General features: G+C 34.8%; 1 protein-coding gene across 1 annotated transcript in view; it reads left to right on the forward strand.

Annotated features, from left to right (window-relative positions):
- The window catches only part of ABI3BP (ABI family member 3 binding protein), a 237,092-nt gene that overhangs the window by 50,197 nt on the left and 159,791 nt on the right, over positions 1 to 27,104 (forward strand). The window contains 1 exon segment of the mRNA XM_023527700.1: positions 14,688 to 14,867. Within this exon segment, the coding sequence (XP_023383468.1) occupies positions 14,688 to 14,867 (180 nt within the window).

The raw sequence follows: 27,104 nt of genomic DNA on the forward strand, positions 1-27,104 counted from the left end.
AGTTTCCTTCAGCTACCATATATTTGATCCCCTTTATTCACTTCACCCTCCCTCTATCCCTCTGTATTTGACCCCTTTACCCCATCTACATCCCCCTCCTCCCCAACCCCACTAGTAACCACTAGTCTATAGTCCTCTGGTAACCACTAGTTTTTATTGGGGTGGAAAGGAAGATGAGTGTAATAGGAAAAGAACTAGAAAATGTGCTACCAGTCTGAGCTAAACAGTGCAATAAAGTCATAATTTGGGAAAGACAATTACAGTAAGTTGTAAGCAGTATAATTCTCAAGCTACTCTTGCAAATTGAGACAATTAGAGCCAATTGCTTTTTTTTCACTTAACTTTTGGCTAAAGAATGGAATTAATAATTGACATTTTTAAGAGAAGTAAGCATTTCCTTTATTACTTCACAAATAAAGCAATAACAATTTATTTTAATAGCACATGATGTTTGCAGGAGGGACCTGTATTGACTGAATTCCATTGAAACCAATCTATTTGTAAAATATATTTGCGTGTGTTTATTAAAATACAGCATTTTTTCCTTACAAATCAAATTTTGCTCCGAGAATTTTACTTGAGTTGCATGTTGTTGAGGGCATGTGAGGCAAGATTTCTACCATGTGGGTATATTTTATAACTGTCTAAGATTTAAATTTTATATTCATTTTTCAGAAGTTTGTGTCAATGTGTATGTATACAGCTTAGTTGTGAAATAATTTAGATTTGCTTTTAACACAATGATAGTTCTATAACGTGGCCTACATGGGGTCCCTTCTGTCCTCTGAAGATTCACTGTGCACCCCTTGCCCTATTATATCCCATCCTCATTGACCTTCTTTAGAGTCTCTAAGTATACTAGTTTCTTCTCTCAGTGCCTCTGCTTATGCTATTCCAGCTGCCTGAGAATGCTGTTCCTGCCCTCTGTTTTCACCCCATATGCATACTAACACTTTGGCTAATTTCTACCCATCCTTAACATTTGTCTCCTTCTCGAGTCATAACAGTTGTACTGCTGTGGAAGTCTGGATACCACATAGTGGAACCTTGGATTTTTACTATAGTGTTCTCTTGTGTCTATTTCCTGCTGCCTTGTCATATATTTTTTATCTCTTTTCTCAGATTTATAATAGCTTCTGTTACCTAACAATTTACTATCTCAACTTCAACTTACTTTAGTTCTTTACTACATCTCCTGGCCTCTCTTCCCCTGTTTCTCTTACAACTGAAATTGATTCCTCTCACATCGGTGAATAGTATGACTAGTGGGAATTGAATTATTCACATTTTCAGTATCTAAGGGACAATCTCCTGTGACGAGTACTTGGAATACTCAAAGCACAATCTTGTTCCTTCATTTCCTAGTTTAGAATTTGGAGTGACGTAGGGGCAATTTGTCACAGCTCCTAAGTTCTAAATACAAGAAAAAGAGAAAAAAAACTTTGTCACATGAAAAAGAGTTATGAGGAAGACTTCCTTCTTATTTCTGCAATTTTAAGAAGATATTTTCCCCCTAACTCATTCAGTTAGATTTTGCTCATTTTTTGTAAATATTATAAAATCTCATTTTAAGTACCTAGTCTTAAGCTTGAATCATATCCACCATATAGGCTGAGAAATTTTAATGTCAGACCAGTAGGCAGTAATACCAACACATTTTGGCTTCCTTTTTCTAGAAAAATTTAAATGCTACATTAAATGCTACATTAATCACAACCATCAGAGAATTTAAGAATGAAATATATACATATGAGAAATGAGCACTATCAGAAATTTTAATATTTTATATTAATATTTTTATATTAATATATTTATAATAATATTGAAAAACATCTTAGGCATTCAAAATGTTTGAATTCTGTTTAAATTTTAATTTATTGAAAAACAAACAATGACAAATATTATCAAAATAGCAACAAATCCCAAGTCAGTATAGATATTTATTTACACAGAAAAACCCAGCTAAGGCATTTGGTTTACAGAAACTAAGTTTACATCAAATGCCACTTTAATATTAGGTATAAGTTATAATAAAGTTAATCTCTCCAGAATTGGCTAATTCTCTGGTGAACAAATTTTAACAATTAGTATAGGTAAAATATTCTTAAAACTAAAATTACTGGAGACTGAGAAGACAACTTAGTGATTTATTCTGTATCAGAGTCATGGCTAAGAATGTCAGTGACCACTGCACTGTTTGACAAAAAGCTTATCTCTTGCATTCTTGATAAATTGAAGTTATTTACTTTAAAATATTGTAACAAGAAAAGTAGTCTTGTCTCATTAATGACTAAAGATAAAGATCTCAGATTTTAAAAGTATTAATTTCATTATATAACTTATATTTAGTGGTAGTGATAAAACAATATAGCTCATATTCTGGATGATCACCATTTCGTGCTGTCTTCAAGCAAAAGCAATATTCATAATCTTAAATATTAGTATAAATATGGAAAAGTTTTGCAGTTTCTTAGAAAGATAAACACGAAGTTACCATATTACCCAGCTATTTTATACCTAGGTATTTACCCAAGAGAAACAAAAATATATGTCTATATAAAGACTTGTAGCATTACTCATAATAGCAGCATTTTTCATAATAAGCCAAATCCATAATAACCCAAATCCATCAGCTGAGAAAGTGGTTAAATGAAATATTCATAAAATGAAATGCTATCCAACAATCAAAAGAATGAATTAGTGATACAACATGAATGAATGAATCTTACAAACATTGTGCTAAGTCAAAGAAGCCAGACACAGGTTGTATGAGTTCATTTATATTAAATTACCAGAAAAGCAGAAAGCACAAGTTGTTGCCTGGAGCTAAGGATAGGAGCAGGGATTTACTAGAAATAGGTACGGGGAATATTTTAGAGTGATGAAAATGTTCTTCAACTGGATTGTGGTAGATATAGTAAAGTCTAGAACTTTGCTAAAAATTATTGAACTGTATACTTACACAATGGGTGAATTTTATGCTGTAAGATTATACCTCACAAAAGCTCTAAAAGATTATATTGTAGTCACACACATTCTTTCCAATGCCTACGAAAACAATTTCTCTTTTTCACATTTGAGGTGCAATTTGAGAGTCCTGTGAAAAATAGATTACCTAGAAGTTATTAGAATATTGTTTCTAGAAACAAATTCATTTTCTGATTTATTTTCCTGCATTTTAATAGGAAGATAGTATCTTGTTTAGATAAGATGCTAGAGATCTTCTTAAATATAAGATTGAGAATGGATTTGGGATTCTCCAATTCATTCTAGAAGAGAAAAATGAGGCTTAGAGAGGACAGGTAACCTAGGTCAAACACAGTGAAAGGCAAAGTTGATACCAGAACTCCTTCTGTTTCTTCCGCAACGTATTAAAATGAGATGCCCCACTATGGGGTTGTTAGCAAATGGCCCTTCCTAGAGCCTCCTAGGGTGTCATGGCCCACTTTGTCTTTGTACCTGAGGCCACCTGGTCACACTCTCATGGTGGGTTAGTTATTTTTCAGCACTAGGTATTTATTAACTGAACAAATTACAAATAATGCATGAAGTTTCCAGATATCTAAACAGTGATGGCAGATGAAACCATTTGTTTCAGCTCCATCTCATATTTTTATTTGTGAGACTTTGCAAAATAAATAAAAGCCAGATTTATTTAAGAAAGTTTTGTTACTATTTGACAGTGTTTTATAAGATGGCAAAATTTTCATTTTTATCAAGAATATTTCCAGTTTGCTCCCTGGAGCAATGTTTTCACAATGGAAATATTTAATTGTGTACGTGCAGGGTTTCTTATGGTGCTGTTAAATTGTGTGCATTTTCTGCCTTGTCTGATAAAGAGGAACATTGATTAAATTCAACTATTACTTGGTCAATGGAATTTACTGTGTATCCAAATTAGAGTTATTGAGAAAAGAAAATAAAACGGAGTATTGGTCCTTTTGAAAAATTGACCAAAGAAAGTAATATTAATCATAACAACATCTTTTCTGGTTTTTGATACCTGATCATTTCGAGACTGACAGGGTAAACATTTTTTTCCTTATGACACGTCTTTAAATTTATCTACTTTCTTCTTAGTGAACATCAGTCTTAAATAAGAAAGTCACTGTCACACTTTTTTTGTCAAAAGAGGCTCACTTGTGCCTTGCATTCCATTAGTTAGGAGTGAGAGGGAACAATATCAGAGAACTTGAGTATTGGTGACCATTACTTAGCCTTCCAGTGAAGATAAAACCATTATGTAGTTTTGTCTGCATTTACTATTAAACATTTAAGTCTTATAATTAAGTATTAATTATATATTGTAAGTAGGAATCTTTATAGTTTAGTTGTTTGCCTGGTAAATAGCATAATGTAAATAAATATCTGATATATATACATATGTAAAATTCTCCCTTGTCAGAGAAAATTTTATACAATATAATCAGCATTTAAAAAAATTAGTGAATCAGGAGAGGCTGACACTTTGTAAAGACGCTGGAAGATGTAAAAATGTTGGTAATGATTATCTGAATACTAAATGAAAATAACAAAAATTGATTCATGCAATAAAAGTGATAAATATCTAAAACATTATGTTGAGTGCAATAAGCTTTACATAAAAGAATATGTATTGCAGGATTCTATTTGAAATCTAGAATTTGCAAAACTAATTTATGGTAGTAAGAATCAGAACATAGTTGTTTCCGAGAGGGTGGGGTGGGAATGGACTGAGAAGGAGCATAGGAAACTTTCTAGGTTGATGGTAATTTTAAGTCTTGATAGGGGTTTGAGTTACATAGATATATAGAATTTGCAAAAAAAATAGCAATGTATAGTTAAGATTTATGTATTATATGTAAATTTTATCTCAAAAGAAAAACATTTAACTGTAGTTAATTGTATGCATGCTGAAATGTTTAGGAGTAAATAATACTGAAGTGCAACTTTTAAATTTATTAAAATATAAGATGAATTGGTGGATGGATAGAGCAATAGAGAGATAAATATGTAATAGAACAAGTATAAGAAGATATTAATCATTGACTTGGTGGTGTCTGTTGATGTGCACTGCACAATTCTTTCAGCTCTTTTGTATATTAGAATATTTTTACAATAAAATTTAACTCATCTTATAAGTCTCTAAAAAGATTGGCTAGATTTAAAGACATATACTGGTGCTAGAAGTAAGAGAAATTTTCCAAATATTTAAAACTATTTTACCTTATGTTTCTTTAGAAATTATAATTCTAGAAAACCTAATTCACAGAGTTCACAGACCAAAATACGTATAAAGTTTTCATGATAAGAAATCTAACAAAATTGTGAGTGAGATCCTTTTTTCCATGTATTGTATTGCATATCTGTAAATCTCTTTACTTTATTAGTTTCAAGTATATAGTACTTTGGTTAAACATATATATATATATATATATAGTTTATAAAACAATCCCCTTAATCGCTCTTTGTCTCCTCTGTAAATCTCTTTTGAAAGATATGGAGCCCATTCATTCTATTTTTGATGTACTCTCAAGTTTGAGAATAATGGTTCTCAAACTTGAGTATGCATCAGAATTACACAGACAGCTTGTTAAAATACAGATTGCTGCCCCTTTCCCAGAATTTCTGACTCATGAAGTCTTCAGTGGGATCTGTGAATTTGTATGTACAACAAGTTTCCAGATGATGTTGATGATCTAATAGAGAGATCACTCTTTAAGAACTCTGGCGTGGACCTGATCCCACCTTCCATTAGGAGCACCAACTACCATCACTCCTTCCTTTAAATAGCAAGAGAATGTAAGCAAATCAATTCCAGGATTTTCATGAAAATCAAGCAGAGAACAAAAAGAAGAGAGATGAGTTTTGTTAAATCTCTTGTCCTATTCAAGTTCTTCTTTTCCTTTTGCATCTATTAAAAAATAGTAATTACTAAGAATTTATCAGTTGTCTAAAACAATATAGAAAATAAACTTTGAGATCTCCTTCCCTATCTGCATTTGGTATATCCTTATAGAATAAAAACTATTTTTGTGGCTAGTTTAACAAGACTAAAGGGACACTTCCTTTGCACATCCTTTCTTTCCACCTTTACCCTCAGATTTAGCCCCTCTGCTGTAGCCACGTTGTACTAATTGCACTGATCTTGCTGCACTGAAATAGTTGACTTGCTCATCTACCTAATTTACTGCTAGAATGCACAAACTTTGTGATCAGGCAGGTCATATTTGACTTGATATCAGTAATGTCTAGTACCTAGTAGCAAATAAATGAATAAAATGAAAAGCATATGAATAAAAATACATATTCCTCAAATTCCCCCAAAGCAAAAATAGATTTTATTTAGATTTTGTTGTTGTTTGAAGTTAACCATGTCAATGTCTCCCTTCCTGCATAGTCATATGGTTGCCTCTACCCTGCACTCCCCGCCCCACTCCCCCCAAAAAAGCCCAGAATGCTCCAGCCTTTAAAAAATAATTTAGGGAGAGTTAGATCAAGGGAGTGAATGCAAATGACAGTTGTGCATGTCTCAGGATGAGATTTCTTCTTAAGAAAGGTATTCTCTGAAAAGTAATTTTTCTGCTTGGCTGTTGGTCGGGTCACAAAGTAGGTAACAAAGTTATTGCTTCTGCCAAGTGGAACTGAAATGTCAACATTGGCAGGTTTAATCTGTCTCATTCAGTCAGCCAAAGTCACCAGATGGTCAAGTATTGGCCTGAGGAATCAGGACACTGGGAATTCTGACCAAGGTGGACACCATGGTGGTTTTAGCTGAAATAGAACTCACTTATTCAAATAGTTGGGCAAACAGATGTAAAGTGCCATTAGGAAGCACACATTAACTCACTCAGATTTTGGCAAAAGAGCATTTCTTTTTAAATTCAATGGCAAACATCCTCTGGGTATTTGGTGACTCTAAGGTCCTAATGTAGTTAACATGTTGACTCCTGGGGGTTATGGCCCTACAGGAATTATTCAAATGTGGCTTTATGAGGGGAGCTCTCTAAGAGAGCTGGGACTTTTTATTTTATTTCTTAAACTCTTAAGTACATGTTGCATGTGGAACATATCCTCCAACTGGAGACTCACCACAGGGCACTGGAGAGGGAACATGCTGTTCCGCTCATGCTGGAATAGAGATCATGGTACGCTGTAGTCTGAACTTCTTGCTAACACTGATCACTTACATGTAAAATTATGTTCTGATCCCCATTCCCTGTTCCTGGAAACTGTTCATGTGGCTCATGGGACTTTTACCACAAACTTTTTTTCCTGTACTTTAAAAAAAAAGTCATATTTCTTTAGATTTATAAAAATCTTGCTTCATATATATCTAAGTGATCTTAATCAAGATTTCTTATGTTTTCTGGTGTGTATTTTAAAAACAAGTAGGGATGTCCTCTGTTCACCTCTAAAGCTATGTGCTCTTAATTCACCATTTCCTGAATGCCTAGAATCTTTTCCTCTATTCTTATTTAGATCCTTGATTCATCAACTCAGTTGCATATATTTGGTGAAATAATTGCATTTGTAAATTAGGGAGCAAAATGTCCAAGTTTTGTAGCAAATTTCTATCTTCCTTATATCAGGCCTCCCACCACCCATATCCATCATTACCAGTGACAGCAGAATCAGAAGGCAGGGATGACAAACCAAAGTCATGTAGTAAGAAGGGCAGAGTAGGCAGAAGCATCTTGAGGACTATGGGAAGAGATTAGAGAGTTTCAGGTTGACTACTCTTATCAAATCACCTACTTTTGTTAGTAGCAATTATTTTTGCATGGTGTCTATGATTGTGGCTGCTGTATAGAGCCATAAATTAAAGATGACTTGAATGGTGCCATTTAGAATTTCGCACTGTACAACTTAAACAACTGTTAGTGGCATCCCCGTTTCTGTAAAATGTGTTGTAGAGCTGCTCCATGTTTACTGCACACTAGTTCTTTGCAAGTTCTCAGAAATTCTGTATCAGGCCTTTGGTTAAACTCCATTCCCTAATAGTTAGGAAGAGAGCAATAGTGAATCTATGGGATTTCCAGAAATAATTCCAGCCTGGAAATCCAGAGAGCCAGGATGCCACGAGCTATATGGAGTTGATAGTTGGAATATAAGAACATGAAATTTAAAAATGATACATCTAATAATTATTCTGAGTGTTTTTAATTATAATTCTGCATACACAAACCATGACCACTACCACCACCAGAGCAATTTAATTCCTTCTGCCTATTATTTTTGGCATGCCATTATGTCAGCTGCAGAATGGGTTATTTCTTTCCTCATCTTCATAACCACTTTGCACAGACTTTTTCCAATGAAAGATTTGTTCAAGTGCCTTGGCATTATAGCACTGGTGGAAGTCATTTTTAATGCCTAATATTATATAATTAATAGCTACATTTAACTTCTGTTCTCTTTAAAATATGTAACTGATGTTGCATGCTTTTTCTGCAATGGAAACTTCCACTTGTATCACTGGCTTTCAAGTTGTTATTGGTATGAGAATGTGATGCTATAGAGTACAGACTAAGCATTTCTATTTAAGGATCAGGAACAACTGAAGATACTTGTCTAACTGCCTTCGGCCACTTCCTTCACCCTGTGGCTGTCACAGGAAAATTACTGAAACTCCATATGGTTTTCTTTTTCCTTCCTTGGATCATGGTACCAGGACAGGGAGAGTCATTGAGCACCAAGCATATTACATGATCCCTTTTTGATTTTCTAAGTGTAAAGTGAATGTTAAATTATTGCCAAGTCCAAGGTTAAAATGTGGTTTGTATAACAGCATAGATTTTATTTAATCGAACTGTAATGCTATCAACTGATTTTTTGGAAGCCTTTGAATATGTTGTCAAATAGTAACCACTACTTAATACTTAAACGTGAGCTGTGATGTCTTGATAGCTTTTTAATAAGCAGCTGTGACCATAAAGGCATTGGAATGTTTTCTGCTAGTAACCCACTGTCTAAGAACATGGAATACTCAGAATTGTAAGTTCTTGGTGCATAATAATAATGCCTAAAAAGACTTGCTGATTTTATATATGTACCATTTGTTGAATGGTGAATAATAATGTTAGGCACTATTAAAACTACTTTCACCAGTGTTATAATGCCAAGGTGCTTACATGACCTTACATCAGATGGATTGTGTATAAGGTGGTTACAGAGACGAAGAAGGTTATTGACCATGACGGCATGCCAGACAGAGATTCAACCATAATTTGTTCTGTTTTATTGCTGAGTCGTATTCCATTGTATGGATAAGCCATAATTTGTTTATTCATTCAACGGTTGAAGGACATTTGGGTTGTTTTGAGTTTGGTGCTACTTTGAATAGCTGCATACAAGTTTTTACACAGACTTATGTTTTCATTTCTCCTGGATAAACACACCTTGACATAAAATCAATGGTTATTTGGTGACCGCCCAACAGTTTCCACAAGTTATACCATTTAACGTTCACACTGAAAATGAATGAGAACCACAGTTGTTCAAATCCTGCCTAACACTTGACAGTCTTTTTAATTTTATCCATTCTTATGTGTATGATATCTCATTATGGTTTTAATTTGCATTTCTCTAAAGGCTAATGATGTTTGACAATGTAAACTATGACCAGGTCCCTATTTTTATAAATACAGTGTTATGGTAACACAGACTCATTCATTTGTTTACACAATGTCTGTAGCTACTTTTGTGCTATAACGGCAGAGTTGAGTAGTTGTGGTAGAGAATATTTGGCCTGCAAAGCCTAAATTATTTTCTATTTGACCCCTTACAGAAAACATGACGACCCTGATGTTTGAGCATCTCTTCATGTGCTTGTTGGCTATCATATATCTCTTTTAGTGATGAATTTATTTGAATTCTTTGCCCCCCTTTTTTAAATGTTTTGCCTTCTTATTGGGTAGAAAGAATTCTTTTAAATATTCTGGATACAATTCCTTTAACTGATATGTATTAAGCATATTTTCTCCCAATCCATAGATTGGCTTTTATTTTTCAAGTTAGTTTTTTTTTAAAGTTCAAAACTTTTAAAATTTGATCAATTTATCAGTTTTTAAAATGTGTGCTTCATATGTTGTATCTGAACTGGCAAGAATTTAATAATTTCGATATCTAAGAAAATATGATTTTGTATAACCCAATAAGTGACTGAATAAATATAGAGGTTGGCAGTATAAATAAAATGTGTGCAAAAAAGGATAAACATACTGTGGGTAAGAATCAGGTTTATTCTTTTAATCCTGAAATGATTGAGTTATTATTTTCTTGACATCAATATTATTAGCTTTTCTTTTATATAATATTTTATGGAAATTAATGCCAATATGGTTTATTTCAAAACCTGCTATTTAAAATATTTCTAATTTCTTCACTAATGTTTCACAAAATGGAAAGCACATAAGTTAATTATTGCTGCTATAGTAAACATATTTTTCAATTTTAGAAGACAGCTTTAGTATTTTGGAGTTTTTCTTCTGAAGTGATTTTATCAACTTGACCAACTTCCTATAAACAATTTAGACTAAATTTTGAAATATTTTGAAAAGTATAATTTTTGGAGAAATTAGACATGAAAGTATTCTTCCTACTGAATGGGTTATAATAGTAACTCCTTTCTCATAAATCCAAGACTGGATGTTCATGGTAGGTTAGCTGGTTTAACTAAGTGCCATGTGTTTGTGCTACTTGTCTTTGCAGAGCTTTATAGAAACTGACAACAGGAACTCAGAATTCTGGGGTGATTATTAAATATTCGCTGAACACCTGTACCTACAGGAACAGCAACCTGTCTCCTCAGATTGACCTAGAGTATCCTATGAACTTATAGTGCCTACCTTTTGTCTGATTTTTTAGTCTCACTACCTTATTCGTTGTTTTTAGTGCCACAAGGCATGTATTTACTTTCAAAAATTAAAAGGAAATTCTAATTTTGTTTTGAAAGACATTTTTTTATTACAGAATTTCACAACACCCTTTGGAATATTTAGAGATACCCTAGAGTGTTGCAAACAGAGGACTAGAATTACTGTTATAGAGCCAAGATTCCACTTTGCCAATATGCAACGTTTTTCCTCAGCTATACAAGTGTTGCTTCCTTGAAATGTTTACATTCTTTATTTTCTCTTACTCTTGATTGGTATATGCTTTGTTTCTCAGGTAAGGGTACAATAAATGTTCTTCAGTACTCTTATGTGTCTACTCCTGGGGTTTTCTGGGCAACATATATGCCATTTTACTTATAACTGTTTTTCTAGTTTGCTTGTATCATGTTATATTTCCCTATAATTTCTAGGTCATTCACCAGAGGCCTTCACAGTAACTGTCAAATGATAACTGTCATTGCATGACTAGTGTTCCAAACCATTAATCCAGAATTACTCGGAGTGAAAAGAAATTTATCAAAGATTAAAAATTATTATAAGATTCACAGATTCACCCTAAAATATTGGGGAAATTGTCCAATGGGATAAAGTTTAAATACTCATTTGAAGGAACACTTTACAAACTTATTCAGACTGAAAGGGTAAAAATTGCTTAAGCTTCTTGCTGAGCACTGAAGGGATTAATGGAGTAATAACTGGAAGAACAAAAGGGTAGAGAGAAACAAACCAGAGATGGAGGGAACCATACTGGGTAGCAATGTGAGCACAGGTGTAGGGCCAGGGCCTAGTATGTACCGCAGAATATGAGAAGATTATACTGTTCAAAAACAAATAACATGTTGAGAAGCAATATGACAATAAGTAATATGTGGCAAGATAATGAAGGGATTTGAGTGCCGCCTCCAAATAAGGAACTGGAACGATAGTCTCAAAATATTAAGTTTATGATTCTATTTTGAGGGAATACTTGTCTGTGTGTTTCACTTTTTCGAGGCTTTTTAAAATTTAGCACTAGAAAGTAGCATGAATTGGAATTTTGGATTAAGGAGGGCAGTTAACTGCCAATTCATTTGAAAAGTCACATGATGTTGATGTATTTGTTGACATAGGTTATTAGTAAAAGGGAGAAAGACTGGAGTCATAAAAATTCCTGTGCAGAGGAAGTGAGAACACTTCCACTTCTATCAGTCAGTGCTTCTGTTTACAGCCTGTGTTTTTCTCACTTGGTGTAGCCATCCTTTCCACTTTCCAAGGGGATAGATAATGTGGTACATCAGGACAAAATCTATGAGCAAAGTCTAATGTGATGATTCTGTGACTCTCAGCTCTTAGTCAAACATACATGCAGCCTAAGTACACTGATTCCTTAATTTCTTCTTCCCAACAAGGTGTTGAAAACAGGCCAGCTATGTTTTGATTTATTGTGAGATCTGATAACCTTCTAAGGTAGCAGAATATGTATGTGCTTGACTTATATTTGTTCTATTCTGTTGAACAGGATGAAGTAACTCTAGGGTTAACATAACTAGGAAGGGAAAAAATTGGCCTGGACAAAATCTATTATATCTGAAGTATAAACCACCTCATCAAAATCTAATGAAGTTAGGACAAAACATCAGCAGTTAACATCAACTTGAATATTATGTCTGGGGATTGGCCTCTCCTAACTCTATTGGCTAATGATGAAGTTCTCAATAAAAACGATTGAAAAAGTCCAACCTAGTGAGAACCTGATATCCAGTTTTGACCCTGTACTTAACTTGCACAGTGACAGAGGTGAGGCTGCCCTCAATTTAGCTGTTTGTGCTTATGAGAGAATTGGACTAGATTAGCTGCACTAGATAAATCTTCCTCAGACTTTGGATAAGCCACCTAATATTTTAAAACTTTGAGTTTCAACTTTGCCACAAGTATAGGAATAGCTATCTGAGAATCAAGAAGTTCACAGAAATTACACCAAATTCTTGGGAAGTACAAAGTATATCTAGAAACAGTAGTACTGGATGCTGAGGTAACAATGGTTCCCACAAGCTGGTATTCAAGAAAGGGTTATTTTTATTTTTTCAATGGCTTAATGGAATCCTGTTATGTGGCTATATTGAGGAGGTCCAGGCTTATTTTGGCTGGAATAATATGAATTTAGTATATGACTGGAAAACCCATGGTGTTCAGAGGTACTGACTGGTATATATACAATATGACTTTGATTAATGAGAAATAGCATGTGAATTATTAAATTTGTAAATGCAATCTTCTCAATAGGTAAAATACTTTTTAAAAAAATGTGAAATCCATGTGGAATAAAGAAAGAAAATAATTGAAGTTCACAATCTCTTATCTAAAACACTTGGAGCCAGACAGTAACTGTTGAATGATAACTATCATTGCATGACTAGTGTTCCAAACCATTAAATGTTTTAGAAATCAAGAAATCTTTGGATTTGAGATGTTTTAGAAATCAAGAAATCTTTGGATTTTAAAGTGTACTAGGATACCTACCTAGACCATATTTATTAAGTAATCTCTTCAGTGGTATCTTGACCAGCACTCCTTAAACACATCACTATTTCTACAGTTAAACATGTAAATAGTCACACTGAGTATTCAGTGAGATTATAAAAGACTAAGTGGCCTAATTATGGTTAAGATCCTGTTTTGTTACTAAATTAGTTTGACATAAACTTACAAAAATTTTAAAAACCATTTTGGACTTCTAATTTGTGGTTGAAGGGTTATGAATGGACCTAATCAAGTAACCAATTATTGAGTAATTACTATGTGCCAGCTTTGAGTTAGTACTATTTGCACTAATCTTTGTGAACATCCTGTCAAAGTAGACATTGTTGTCCATTATCCATAATTTACAAATCAGGAAATGAAGTCTCAAGCCTGTTCAGTGAGTAGCCAGAGGCCCTACTCTTAAGTATGTGGCAGAGCTGGCGTTTGAACTCGGTTCCTCTGGCCTCAGAGATAAAGAACAGTGTTGTTTCCTCACTACTTGGTCAAGGCCTCTGGTTATTGTACTTATCTGCCCCTGTTGCCAGCACAGTTTAAAAAGAAAAACAGGCCTTAGAAATTTAAATTTTTTCCCTCACCCTCTATAGTCTCTGTGAAAAAAAAATCATCCAATGATCATTTAGAAACTAAAGACATCCAGGTGGATCTGTATCCCATTTCTGAGCATCCTGAGCATTCAACATACTGTTGGGTATCTCCATGTAACTGTCTCACTGACCCAGTGAGCTTCAAATAGAACAAATTACCTTTCTCCTCAACTCTTCTCCTCTTTCAGACTTCCCTATTCTGCCATCTCAGTTACCCTTAAGCTGAAACCCTCTCACTTTCATCCCTTTCCAACTCTATAAATCACTAAGTCTTGTGGAGGTATAGCCAAAGAGCATCATAGAGGAAGCAGGGGATTTTCAAAGTGCAGTAATTTAATTACCAATTATAGATCTTTTCACCATTCCCAGACAGTATGTATAAAATGAAGGTTCTGAGCAATCCTGAAGAGCCAGAATATCCTTAAATCCCATCTACTTCTCAATGACAAATTACCAAATATTAAATCCTGCAATTCTACTTTGTATTCTAGACTGCTTCATATGTTATAAAGTCTGTTTTCTGAGACTTTTACAAATTTAATTCTAAAAATTACCTATACTGTAGCTATTTAGATGGGTGTATTGTGATATTGAGTAACTAAGTAGATAACCTGATTTTCAATACAGATAACCTTTGCTCCAAAATCGTCCTGGAATGTTAATGAGGTAAAGTAACAGCCACCTATATTTTCATTTCCATCTCTAGGTAAAAGGCCAAGCCTGAAAGTCCACATCAATACCACAAGTGATTCCATTCTCTTGAAGTTCCTACGTCCAAGTCCTAACACAAAACTGGAAGGTTTTCTCCTGGGATATGGCAGCAATTTATCACCAAACCAATACTTCCCTCTTCCGGCGGAAGGGAAATACACTGAGGCTGTAGTCGGTAAGATGTTTGGCTTTCAGGCATGGGAAGAAGGCAGGTAAAATGTAATGGGCATTCCATGATACATAAATGTTGAAGGTAAGTATCATTTCTTCTACATCCTCAGCCAAGTAGAATGCCAGAATTACAAACAGTCTTTATAACTGTTATAACCGATAGCACAATTTTTTACATCAAAAACTATGTAATGCATATTCTGCATATACTACAGGAATAATCAACTTTATTGTCATTGTACCTACAATCCCTGGCCCCATGACTAAAATTGCATAGAGAAAAAAATAAGCTAAAATGTCTGGTTTGAATCTCTGTAATATAGCTTGTTTATGTAGATTAAGTTTCCTCCTTGGTGTCTTTACTTTGTTCTGGTGGAAAATAACAACTATGGCTTTCTGGGTGTCTCTTTGTAATAAGCTACCTTTAAAAAGAAAAGAATATGTATTACCTTTTTAAAAATGTGGAGTATTTCAGACAAAAAGATTAAAGGTTTCATATATATTATAAAGTTTTACATTTTTTTGAAAAGGTTTTAATCACATTAAAATGTAATGTGGTCACCTTCAAATCTTGTTCAGAAAAATTATTTGCAAATAAGACCTTTTTAAAGAATAACATTTTAAAAAGAGATCATCTGTTATGAATGCTTTCAAAGGCTTTCTGAACAGTCCAAGATTTATATTTTGCCTCACTGCTAGGATTATTGCTAGAGTCTTTCCATGAACTCCAGATATTTAATCTTGTAACTTGAACTACTGTAGATCAGATCTAGCATTTATGCATGTATACAGAGAATGTTGAAGATGAATCCGTTTTGTTCTGTAGCCCCTTATTCCTCATAGAGAAGTCTCTGTTGTATTTTAAACTCAGGCAACAGGGTAACATCGTTAATTAAATGTTTAGACTAGATTCTACATCATAAGATAATTACTTTAAAGCAAATAAATTACATTTACTAAAATTTTGAGAATTAGACGCTTTTTACAAATATAACACTAACCTTGACCATATAAACCATAAGGAATTTGAAATTTTGCAAATATTCTCCTACCACATTCACTCTTTACTATTAAAGTAACTTGATGCAGCATACTTAACCCCACACAGAGAGAAACAGATCTACTGCTCCTTTATTTATTGAGCGTTAGAAGTATTATTTTATTTTTGATCATTTTTCCTTTGGGTTATGCAGATTGAGAATTTGGTCAATTGTGAACTTCCTTTCCATATGAGGCGAAAGGAAATCAATCTTAAAGTGACAGAAATAAGATTGCTAATGAAAATACAAACAGAAAGCTAATTTCTAGCACAAATATACCACCTTTCACTTTTTCAATAGTGAGGGATAATCAAATGAACTAGGTACCCTTTTATTTATTTACAATTGTTTTATCCTTTAAAGTTTTTTATTATGGAAAAGTCCAAACAAATAAGGAGAGAGAATATTATAATGATCCTCATTTCTCACCAAGCAACTTGAGTACATATCACTGTTTTGCTAATCTTGTTTCATGTGTTCTTCACACACACATTTTTTTTACCTGGACATTTTAAATCATAATTGAATATCATACTTTTAAGTCTGAATATTTCAGTATGCATCTCTAACAGATGAGAAATATTTTTAATAAAGCCATGCCTTTATCACATAACAATAATTCTGTAATATCATTTTATACCTAGTCCATCTTTAAATTTCTCTGGTGACCTTAAAAGGCCTCTTTAGAATTGTTTCTTTTTTGAGTCAGCATCCAGACAAGGTCTACGTGTTGCATAGACCTATGTTTATGTCTCTTAAATATCTTTTATTCTATAGCAATTCTCTTTTCTTTCCCTTTCTAAATGTCATTGATTTGCTGGAGAAATTGGGTTATAAATCTTGGTCCACATTCTGTATTTAACTGGTTGCTTCCATTCTGCATTTTTTTTTATCTATATTTTTGAACTGGATCCTCTATTCCTGTATTTCCTATGAAAAGATATTTAGATTTGGAAGTGCATTAGATTCGAATTCAGCTATTGCGGAGAAATAATATTTTGTAGGTGATACCGTATATTTCCTAATAGTTCACAAAAGAGGTACATGATGGTTGGTGTTGTACTTAGTGATGTTAAAACTGGTATGTTTAGGTGGTCTCAGCCTGATCTCTTCATTATAAAATTCACCATCAAATTTTCACTTAATGGTTTAGCATCTATTGGTGGTCATTGCCCAGATTCATTATTTTACACTGGGGTTATAAAATGGCAATTTTACATTTTGGATATATTCTAGATAGAATCTAATTTTATCATCTGCATTTTTTAGCTGAGATTCTGCAATAAAGAAGAATTTTCTCTCATTTATTTTTCTTACATAATATGTTAGGAAAGTCAGGATAAAGGTTTATATTAAGTAGATAGGAAATAACTACATATTTGTGGCACTGAATTGAATAGACTCACATCTGCGTAGAATATTTAGGTTGTGGGAGGCTATGAGAGATTGTCTAATCTAGACTCTTGTCATCAGGCAAGAGTATAATTAGGCCATCCAAGGTAGATAAAATGGATAGATGACTGTGTATCTTAAAGATCTCTAGGGACAGATTCCTAAACTTCTCCTGGAAGGCATTTCCAAATAGCCTTTCTAAAACTCTTACCTCTTTTAAATCAATACGTTCTTATTAATCTCCTTTCTCTTCTAGTAGTATTCTAGTAGAAGAGAAAAAACATTCCTGTTATGTATTTCCTTTCCCACCTTTATGCCAAGGAATCAAAATGGACTTGCATTTCTAGGCTAAAGGTTGTTCTTTGGTTACTCAAATTGATTGATTACAGTCTCTATTAATGAATGTTTGTATTAACTGCTTCTGATTAGCAGCTGTCTATTAATTTTCTTTTGTTGCTATAATAAATTACCAAACTTGGTGGCTTAAAACATCACAAACTTATTATCCTACATTTTTGGAAATCAGAAATGCAACATGGGTCTCACTGGCTAAAATCGAGGTGTGGGCAGGGCTGCATTTTCTCTAGAGGCTCTGAGGGGAGAATCTGTTTTTTTGTTTTTGTTTTTTTTCCAGCATTTCTCTTCTACCTTCAAAGCCAACAGTGGGCCAAGCACTTCTACTACATCACTTTGATCTCTTCTGCATTCCTCTTTCACTTTTAAAGGATCTTTGTGATTATATTGAGCCCACCTGGATAACCCAGGATGTTCTCCTTATTTTAGTTGGCTGATTAACAACATTAATTCCATCTGCAACTTTCATGTGACCTAATGCATTCACAGGTTCTGGGGGTTAGGATATGGGCAATATAAGAGGGGCCCTTACTCTGCCTACTACAAATGGTATGTCTGAAATTAGTCTTTATTCTATTCTCCTCCTGCCGCCAGTTTACTGTATGATCATCCTCAATTCTGTTCATCTATAAAATGGTAATAAAGTCTATTTTTCACAGATGTGCTATGGACACAATAGTGAATTCATCGTCATAAGTGATGAGTTGAAATCCTTTAGTACAATGTGCTGTACAAGAGCAAAAAATTTTGTTTCTTTATGGAAAACAAAATCACTTATATTTTTTCTTCTTACTTTCTTCTGTAATAGGGTAGTAGTATTTGTTCAGTTGCACTGAACTATACTCAAACATAGTAAATTACTTTCATTTTTAAAACAAATATGAAATGCCACATCATCTGACACATTTCACTTTTTTGATACATTTAAGAGATACCACCATTGAAATGAGACACTGTTGATCATTCAGAAATATTCAAGTTAACATTTAGTGATCTGTGGACTAATACTCCTACTAAATAATCACTTATAAGTGTCAAACAAGTATTGACAGAGACATTTCCAAAAGTCACATACTAGTCCTACATGTAAAACTAAAACACAAAATATTTCCTTTGACTGTTTTGGAAAATATGATTCATATTAAACATCTGTAAAAAATTACTAATGTAAAATCTTTTACTAAAATTTTAGTAGATTAATTGGAGCAGTAGAAAAGTAGTATTTTCTCAGTTGACTATTATAAATGGCTGTGAGAATCTTGCAATGATGTGGTACTACATGGTTCATATAAAATAGATCTTCTAGGTTCCTGTATCCTTTTCTTACCCACAATATGAATGTTCTCATTTCTGGTTTATGCATTCAGTTTTTGCCTTTATGTGCAGCTGTTGGTAATTTTTCAAATGTCTAATAAAGTAAAAAAATGAGAATTTTTTTGACATTGAATCTTTATAGTTATACTTTATGATGTTCTCTTGACATCGGAAAATACTTTAATCAATGTCACCTGGGAAGGAAAGCATTCTCTTTCATCAATTATGTAGTGCAAATTAAGAAGTTATTTTAGTATCTGTACTATAAGAAAAGCCTAAATTAAAAAAAAAACACATATATTCATCATTACTATGAATTCTGACCAAAGAATTTGTCTTCCAATCAGATGTTAGGACTACAAAAGGATTTATTTAAGAGGGCATATTTCTTAACTCTCATGTTCTCACAGCTGCTAACCTTTACACTCATTGCCCTAATAAAGCGAGTTTCCTTCCCTCAGTCATGGGCTTTTCAGCCACTCTCCCTAGTCGCCATCTTGCCTACTGCCCCAGTGATTTCTGCACTAGTGCCGAGGACACAATACTAATAGCCTGGTTGACTCACTGGACTAGAGTGCTAACACCCGCATTCTAGAAAAGATGCACTTCTACCCAGAGAGGCAGAATGATGTGAGGAAAGAATGTACATGTCTTTTGAGTCAGACAGACCTGGATTCAAATTCAACATGACTTAACTGTGGAGTAGTTCTGGGTAAGTCATATCTTCTCTGCTTCATTTTTCTCATATAAAAATCTTTCAGGAAGGTTGTGAAGACTATGGATAAATTATATAAGGCAGCTAATATAAACCCTAGCACTGAATAACCATCTTATAAATTTCACCAGTTGCTATTATAATGAGCTAAGTGGTCGGGTAATTTACTAAATTTCCTTTGCTTTGTTTTTCTCAATTGCTAATAATGAATGGGCTAAATCACCACAAAAGTTCTGGTCAGTCCTAAGATTTTCATGCCGTTGGAAAACCTTGGTCTAAGTGGTAGTCTAAGTGGTTTTGTTTTCTGTTTTGTTTTTTGGACGGTGGGGTGTTAGTAAAACTGTAGAGGTATATTGTTTTAGCTGAGCTGTCAGTTACCAAAAAGATATATTCTTCTTTCTGTCACACTTAAGAAGTGTTTTCTTGGAAGGGACAATTCTCAAAACAGGTTTTAAAAAGAAGAGGCAAAATCTAACACTGTGACACAGCAACCCTTGGTGTGCACACACCTCTTTCCCATAGCCACGATTCTCTTTTAATCATTAAGGGAGCATTCCTGTATGGTGCCCTTGAATAGAGTCATCAGGTGCCTATTAGAAATCCACAGCAGTGGCCTCGAAAGGAGAAAAAGGTGAATTCTCAAAAGATATAGGTGGACAAAATATACAGTTGTAAGGATTTATCTCTAGATTTCACTTTTCCAATTTCTGTCTTATTCTAATAAAGCAATTTTCAGCAATAACAGCAAAAATATTGACCTGTCTTATTAAATATAGATCAAAATAAGAGCACAGCACTGTTTTATTTACTCAACTGATGATAATTTTATATGAGAAACTTCAGGCCAAAATGTAATCATCAGTTTCTTATTCTGAAGTCTCTCACTTTTTTATTTCACAGGGGAAAATTAATTTTTAAAAAATTTTGAATGTAGTTTATAATATTGATCTAGATATGAATAAATATAAATTATATGCTCATAATTTTATGTAATTTTTATTTATATAGATTATTAATATCCCTTACAAATTTTACCCTTAATTTTTACATTCGTATAGAAGATAGGAGTAAATGTACAATTTTTCTTTTATTATTGCAACTCTTAGAACTTCTGCTGTTCTCTTCTATCTGTCATAAAAATCTTTAAGCATGTGCTCCCTGTTTTTATAGAAATGGAAAAAATACAAAATAATGGAGATTGCTAGTATTTGTTACACCGAAGGATAAATGTCACCTAATGATAAAAAAGAAGTGAATATTTATTGCAGTAAGTGCCACGAGGAAGATGGTGGCAGATTCATTGAAGAAAAATAGTGGAAAAAAGAGGTTGGAAATAAAAAACTGGAGGAACTATATAAGAAATTAATTAAGCTAAAAAATAACTAGTAAAAAAGAAGCAGGATAGATGAACAGGAGGAAAAAAAATACAGTGCCAGCCATTGAAACCAGTTCCATTCCTTTCTTTCCTGGCAGAATCCTTAGAGAATTAGCAAGAGGCTAGGAGAGGAGAAGGCAAGATGGCAACAAACAGTGAATACAAGGCAGTCCCAAAATGCAGATGAGGGATGGTAGCTATGTAGGAGTAGGTAGTGTTATTAGTGCCCTTTTACACATAGGGAAAGTAAAGCTCTGAGAGTTTAAGGAAATTCCTAAAGTTACTCAGCTACTAAATCACAGATCTGGAACTTGAAACTAGCATATCTGGCTCTAGAACCTGAAAGCTATAATACCGTACCCTACTGTATCTTAAAACTTAGAGAATTTTATCTCTTTTTGTGAATAGAAAATACACACAAGCCATTGATTTATTGCTTCTATGATGTCCTTTAAACAATAACCAGGAAAAGGAAGTCGATGTACTATAGAAGGAACCATTGGTTTCCTAACTCATTAAGGTTTAAGTGAGTTAAAATATGTAAATCACTTACTGTGCCTCCAAAACTTGTCCTCTTCTACCCCTTCCATCTCCACCACCATCTTTATTATGAACTTCCCATCCATCAAGCCCTACCTCCACTACTGTCTGCAAGGCCATCTCTGGCCAAGGCAGGCAACATTTATGACCCTCTCCATGAATATCTTAGAGCCTGAGCATTTTCTTTTACCATCACTCTTAATAAATTGACTGTGTGTGTGTGTGTGTGTGTGTATGTATCTTGCCTGCTCCATATTCTATCCCAATAGAAAACTTTGAGGAACTAAGGACTTAGATTTCTTTTTTACCTCCAGTGTTGTCATAAATTTAGAAGCACAATGAACTAATACATGGGAGAGACCTAGGAAGTCTAAAACAACTGTGGGTCACATTTAAGATGTATTTTTCTCTTTTGTTTAAAACTATTTCAAATGTCATCTAATTCTTAGTTTGTTTTCTGGAAATGGTTTTACCACTTGGGAAGTATTTGGCTTTGGATCTTCAAGATTAATCCAAGTTTTTCATTAAAAAATAGGAATCTCAGAATCACTTGATTTTTCTCCAAGGTGAAAAATTTGGCAGAACTTAAAGTAAGCTTCAAAAAAGATTTTTAAAGAAATTGGCATAGCAGGTATCAATTTGTTAATAAATTTTATGCCATCATGTAAACATTTCATCATGAGTTTATACCAGAAAGAACTTGTTTGATAATAGATGACCGTTTTTCCAGGTTTTGATAAAGATAACATCTTTTCAAAGTTCTGTGTTTTCTATTGGATTCAATATAATGTTTTTATGGACTTCTTGACCTCACAAAACAATAGATGAACTGTCTCCAAGTCTATCTTTTCTTGGAAAAACAATAAAACTAATTTAGAATATTTCAATATAATGCATAAGAATTTTTTCAAATGTATTGCACAATGCACTAAAATCAAAATCTAATTTTTAAAATTTCTTAATTGTATTTAAAAGGGTCTCCCACATTAGCTTATGGCCCTTTTGTCATGAGCCAAAAGTACACCTTACCTCAGACTGATTGCAAGAGGCTTGCGATTAAGAAGGGGTCTTAAATGGAAAACCAGCTGCCAATAAAAGGATAAATTAGAGGGTTATCTGGAACAGATATATGTTAATATTTAGACTTTACAATTTCTTTTATTTTTAAGTTTAAATTAGTTAAAACGCATAAAGCACTACTGTGTCCCCAAACATGTTCTTCTCCTCTTCCACCACCATCTCTATTACGTGCTTTTTAAAAGAATACTTCTTAAAACCAATGCAATCAAATCCTCATTGCTATGATGTGAAGGCCAGCATTTGTATTTTTCTGTTTTGGATTGTTCTCTAATTGTCTCTAGTTGTTTTGTTTTGTTCTTTATTATCTGTATCATGTCTCATCAGCGAAATTGTCATCTCTTCAGGGCCAGAGCTGAGTCTCACCTTCCCTCCTGTCCTCCACAATCAGGGTCAATAGATCTATGGATGTGGGAGCTAACTACCCAGAGTCTGATGGGAGGTTTGCCGGGAAAGCCTCCCAGTGCACAAAAGAAAAAATATCTATTTGCCTGGAGTGGAAATCTTCAGGAAAAAAAATTATTCTCAGGCACAGTTATGGTTAATACTTGTGCTGGCATAATTACTAGTCATGCCCTTTCTCTCAAAGCATTCCAGTTGATTGGAAAAATTACATGCTTAATCTACATATGGGAGAGAGCCTTGGTCCCCGATCTTTCGCTTTTGGATCCCAAGCCAATGCCCGACTTTTCTCCTGCCACCAGGATCACTCAACGAGAAGGGAGAAGCAAAATCAAGAAGACGCTGCCACATGTTTGCCTCTGATGTGTTTCATTAACCAAGCTGGGTGCACAGTAGCTGCTCAACAGTGGAAGTTCTCAGCACTGCATTAGCTGCTGAGCACCTACAATGTGCTGGGCCAAGGACTTTACAGAAATGGGTCACTAAATCCTCACAGCAAACCCTTGAAGCAAGTATTGTTAGTATCCTTCCCAATGAAGACATTAAGTCCCCAAGAAATTAAGAAATGTGCAAGTGGCAGGCTGGCTTCAGACCTGCGCACTTGACCACCATGCCCCAGTGCATTCCCCACAGCATGTAAATACCCTCTTACCTTTGAACACTATGTTAAAAACTGATCTTGTGGGAATTATTCGTGCCTTTTCATACCTATGTGGTAACACACAAGAGTATTTAAAAAAGAAAAAGCGTTGCTGACTTGAAGGCTTTGTCTTACCATCTGATAGCTAATGTGACTGAACCTTATTGTTTACAAGAAAAATATCCAAACACAGTTCTGATTTTTCTATAGTATTTCCTGTAGAAATAATATAAAAGAAATGATGAACTCACTGGAAAATGTGGTGTATTCAGGCTGTCCTTCAAAAGCAAGCCCTTGCCAAACCTTAAACCAGTTCACAGACAACACCTTAACACTAAATTTCTCTGTGGGATGAACATATAAAACACAGGCAAGGAAAGAAACTACAGGCAATAAAGTCAACAGTTTTAATTTTTAACAGGTCTGCAAATTAGGAGAGGATGTGTACTGGCTATGGGGGGAAGTGGGTAAGAGAAATAGATTATAAAGTAGTATTTGTCTGCAATGTCAGGGAGAGAATTTGTCTCCAAATAAAGACTACCTGGTACATCACAGTTGTGCTGGGTGCGAGGGACTGGGAGTGGAAAGGTCAGGTCAGGGGTGGTTTCATGGGCATGTGACCAGTGCACTCAGAAGGGCACTGCACTGTCTTGAAATTCTTAATAATTTTACCTCTCAGTTTGATCTTGTCAGTGAGGTCAGAGGGGCTTTGCTCCTTGGCCCTCGTGTCTTGGCCTCTTACCCCAGCCCCAAATTTGGTTCTCAGCACCTGGTTCCCTGGCACTCCTGCTGCTCAGCCCTCCTCTCCCCACCCCCACTCAACAGCTGCTGCCACCCTCCGCCTTCAGCAGGAACTTGGGTGTGGATGCAGGGAGGGTCAGGACATCTGGCAGGACACGGTGGGCAGCAGCCCTTACATGGGCTGGCAGTGCCACAGTGCATTCAGTGGGTGATTTTGCCACCACTATTAAAGTATACTGTCTATATCGCTGCAGAGGTTGCAGTCTCTTGGGGTCTGTAGGTTGGAATGGCAGGCCTGTGGAAAGGGGAGATTGGCTTTTTTGCCCTGAGGGGTTGGGTAGGGGGAAAGGTGCAAGGTGCTTTGATCCCAAGGCTGATGGGAGAGGATCCCTTGAAGTGAGAAGGGTGAGCAGTGTGGAGTAAGCTATGGATCTGCACTCACCTGCAGAGCTCAATATTAAATAGTTAATAAACATCATGGCAAAAGAAAGGAAATGTTTTATATTTTAGTGTCTTAATGTCACTTTTTCCCCCTGCTTATAAAAATAAGGGTCCCACCTTTTGATTTTGCATTGATGACGCCTGTGAAATATGTAGTCAGAGCTGGGTGAAGCATGTGTTTTCAATATCATCGCTTCCCCAACTCTCACCAAAATTCAAGCAGAACACTCAGAAAAAGTTCCCAGCAATGTCTTCCTCACTGGAATGTACTTTTGAAATGTCCCTCTGTTTGGAAAAAGGATGCATCATTTTTCTAGACCATTTTAATAAGCTGTGAAGAGTGAAGGAGTGTAGCAGAGCCTTTCGGGGTACACGTTATCGGGTTTAGAAAAGGCCCTCTTTCTCCCACCCACCTCTTCTTTCCACTCTCTCCTTCCTCCACATCCTCTCTTCCTATTAAAGATGAGTTCTTATTTCGCATTTAGAGACTTCACTCTCTGCTGCACAGAGATGAGGGGCTACTTCTCACTGCTGTCATCAATTCCGAACAGTTCTGAACAACTTGTAACATACATGCCAACATAAGCTGTAAGCTCCCTTCAGAACATATCCATGACTGAACATTCTGGAATTCTACCAATAGTGATGTTCCTAGTCATTTTTGCATTAGCAGTTGCTCTAAGTTTGGTGTGGGGTGGCTGTGCCTCTGTAGATTGTTTAAACTTCATCGCCATCTGAGCCTCCTTGGGACCTGGTGCCTGAGGGCTGCCCCTCAAAGACTGAGAGAAACCAGGACTCTCTTGGAGCTCCAGGGCATAGCAGAATGTTCTGTCAAAATAGGCCTTGGTTCATTTTCAACATTTCAGTTTTATAACATTTAATGGAAATAACTACTCGACAGTGTAGAATTTGCTTTAAAATTTACTTTAAATGATTTTTCAGATGAAAGAAGGATAAGGGTTATTCTTATGCACAAAACTACATACATTTTATAAGGAAAAGATTCAAAGGAAAAAGTTCTAGAGATAGGCTTACCAAAGATGAATTCAGTGGTTGGTTAAAGTTTACTAGATTTTCAAAGAAGATCATTTGCTTTTGTTGCCTATTTCCCAAATCCATAATTATTTTTTACTCTCTTTCTTCAAACCCTCACACTTCTTCATTTTTACTCTAGCCCCAGTCAAAAAAGGACTAGAAGAATAGATTCATTCATTCTTTCAGAAAACATTTATTTTCCAATTACTGTGTTTCCAGGTTTAATTGTAGAGAAATCAACAAAATGTGAACTAAGTTTGGGTCAGATTTAGCGTGATTCTCAGCCTACCACATCTTTCTACAGGGGCTTAGAAATACTCTAAAAGCAAGAGGTCTTATATGAGTTTGTGATGATTCATAATTCTATAGACATTCATTTTTATGTACAAATAAGGACAATGTACTAGTAATCTGTGCTTTATTTAAAATTACTAAAATATTATATTCATAAACTTAGTAAACATGGTAAATTTAGTTCAATGCTGACATTAATTATAACTCCTGTGTTTTCTCCTTGGACTTCTGGCCACCATGAAACTTTGCAAAGCACATGCCTAAGCAGACAGTGGAATTTCCCCAATTTTCTAGAAAAATATCCTATCAATGTTTTTCCAAAAGAGACACTAAACTTCCTGAAAGGACATCAGTGATGTTCCTGGGTTGATCAGGGCAAACAATGGCTGCTGTTCTAGCTTTTTATTACATAATTGCTTTAGGGTCACAATTATTATATTTTGTGGTGATTTTTTTGTTGTTGATATTACCCTCTGGAAGGATGCATCTGTTGCATCAACAGTATTTGAGACTCTTGTTTTCCAGTAGCTGGGCTTCAGAATGGATGTGGACTGAAGTTTAAATGTGAACCATCTGAACTCCATTGTTGAAATCAATTTGTTGTGGTGGTGTTAATTTGCTATTATTACTTTGCCACTGGAATGTGAGAATGAGTGGGGCGGATGAGGAGCAAGGTTGGTTATTCTACTGAAATTTAGTTTCTTGATGTGGCCTTCCAAGAAATGAGAAGACAAGTAACATTTTACTGCCTTTTTACATTCCAACCTCCATGAGACTGCACACATCTCTTGGACCAGCAGGGAATAATGGTGTGCAGCATGAGCAAAGGCAGCTAAGCCAGACCTGCAGAACCAAGGGCCCACTGGAGCTCTGTTGGCTTG

Source organism: Pteropus vampyrus, unplaced genomic scaffold, assembly GCF_000151845.1.
Source record: "Pteropus vampyrus isolate Shadow unplaced genomic scaffold, Pvam_2.0 Scaffold1, whole genome shotgun sequence".
Classification (NCBI taxonomy): Eukaryota; Metazoa; Chordata; class Mammalia; order Chiroptera; family Pteropodidae; genus Pteropus; species Pteropus vampyrus.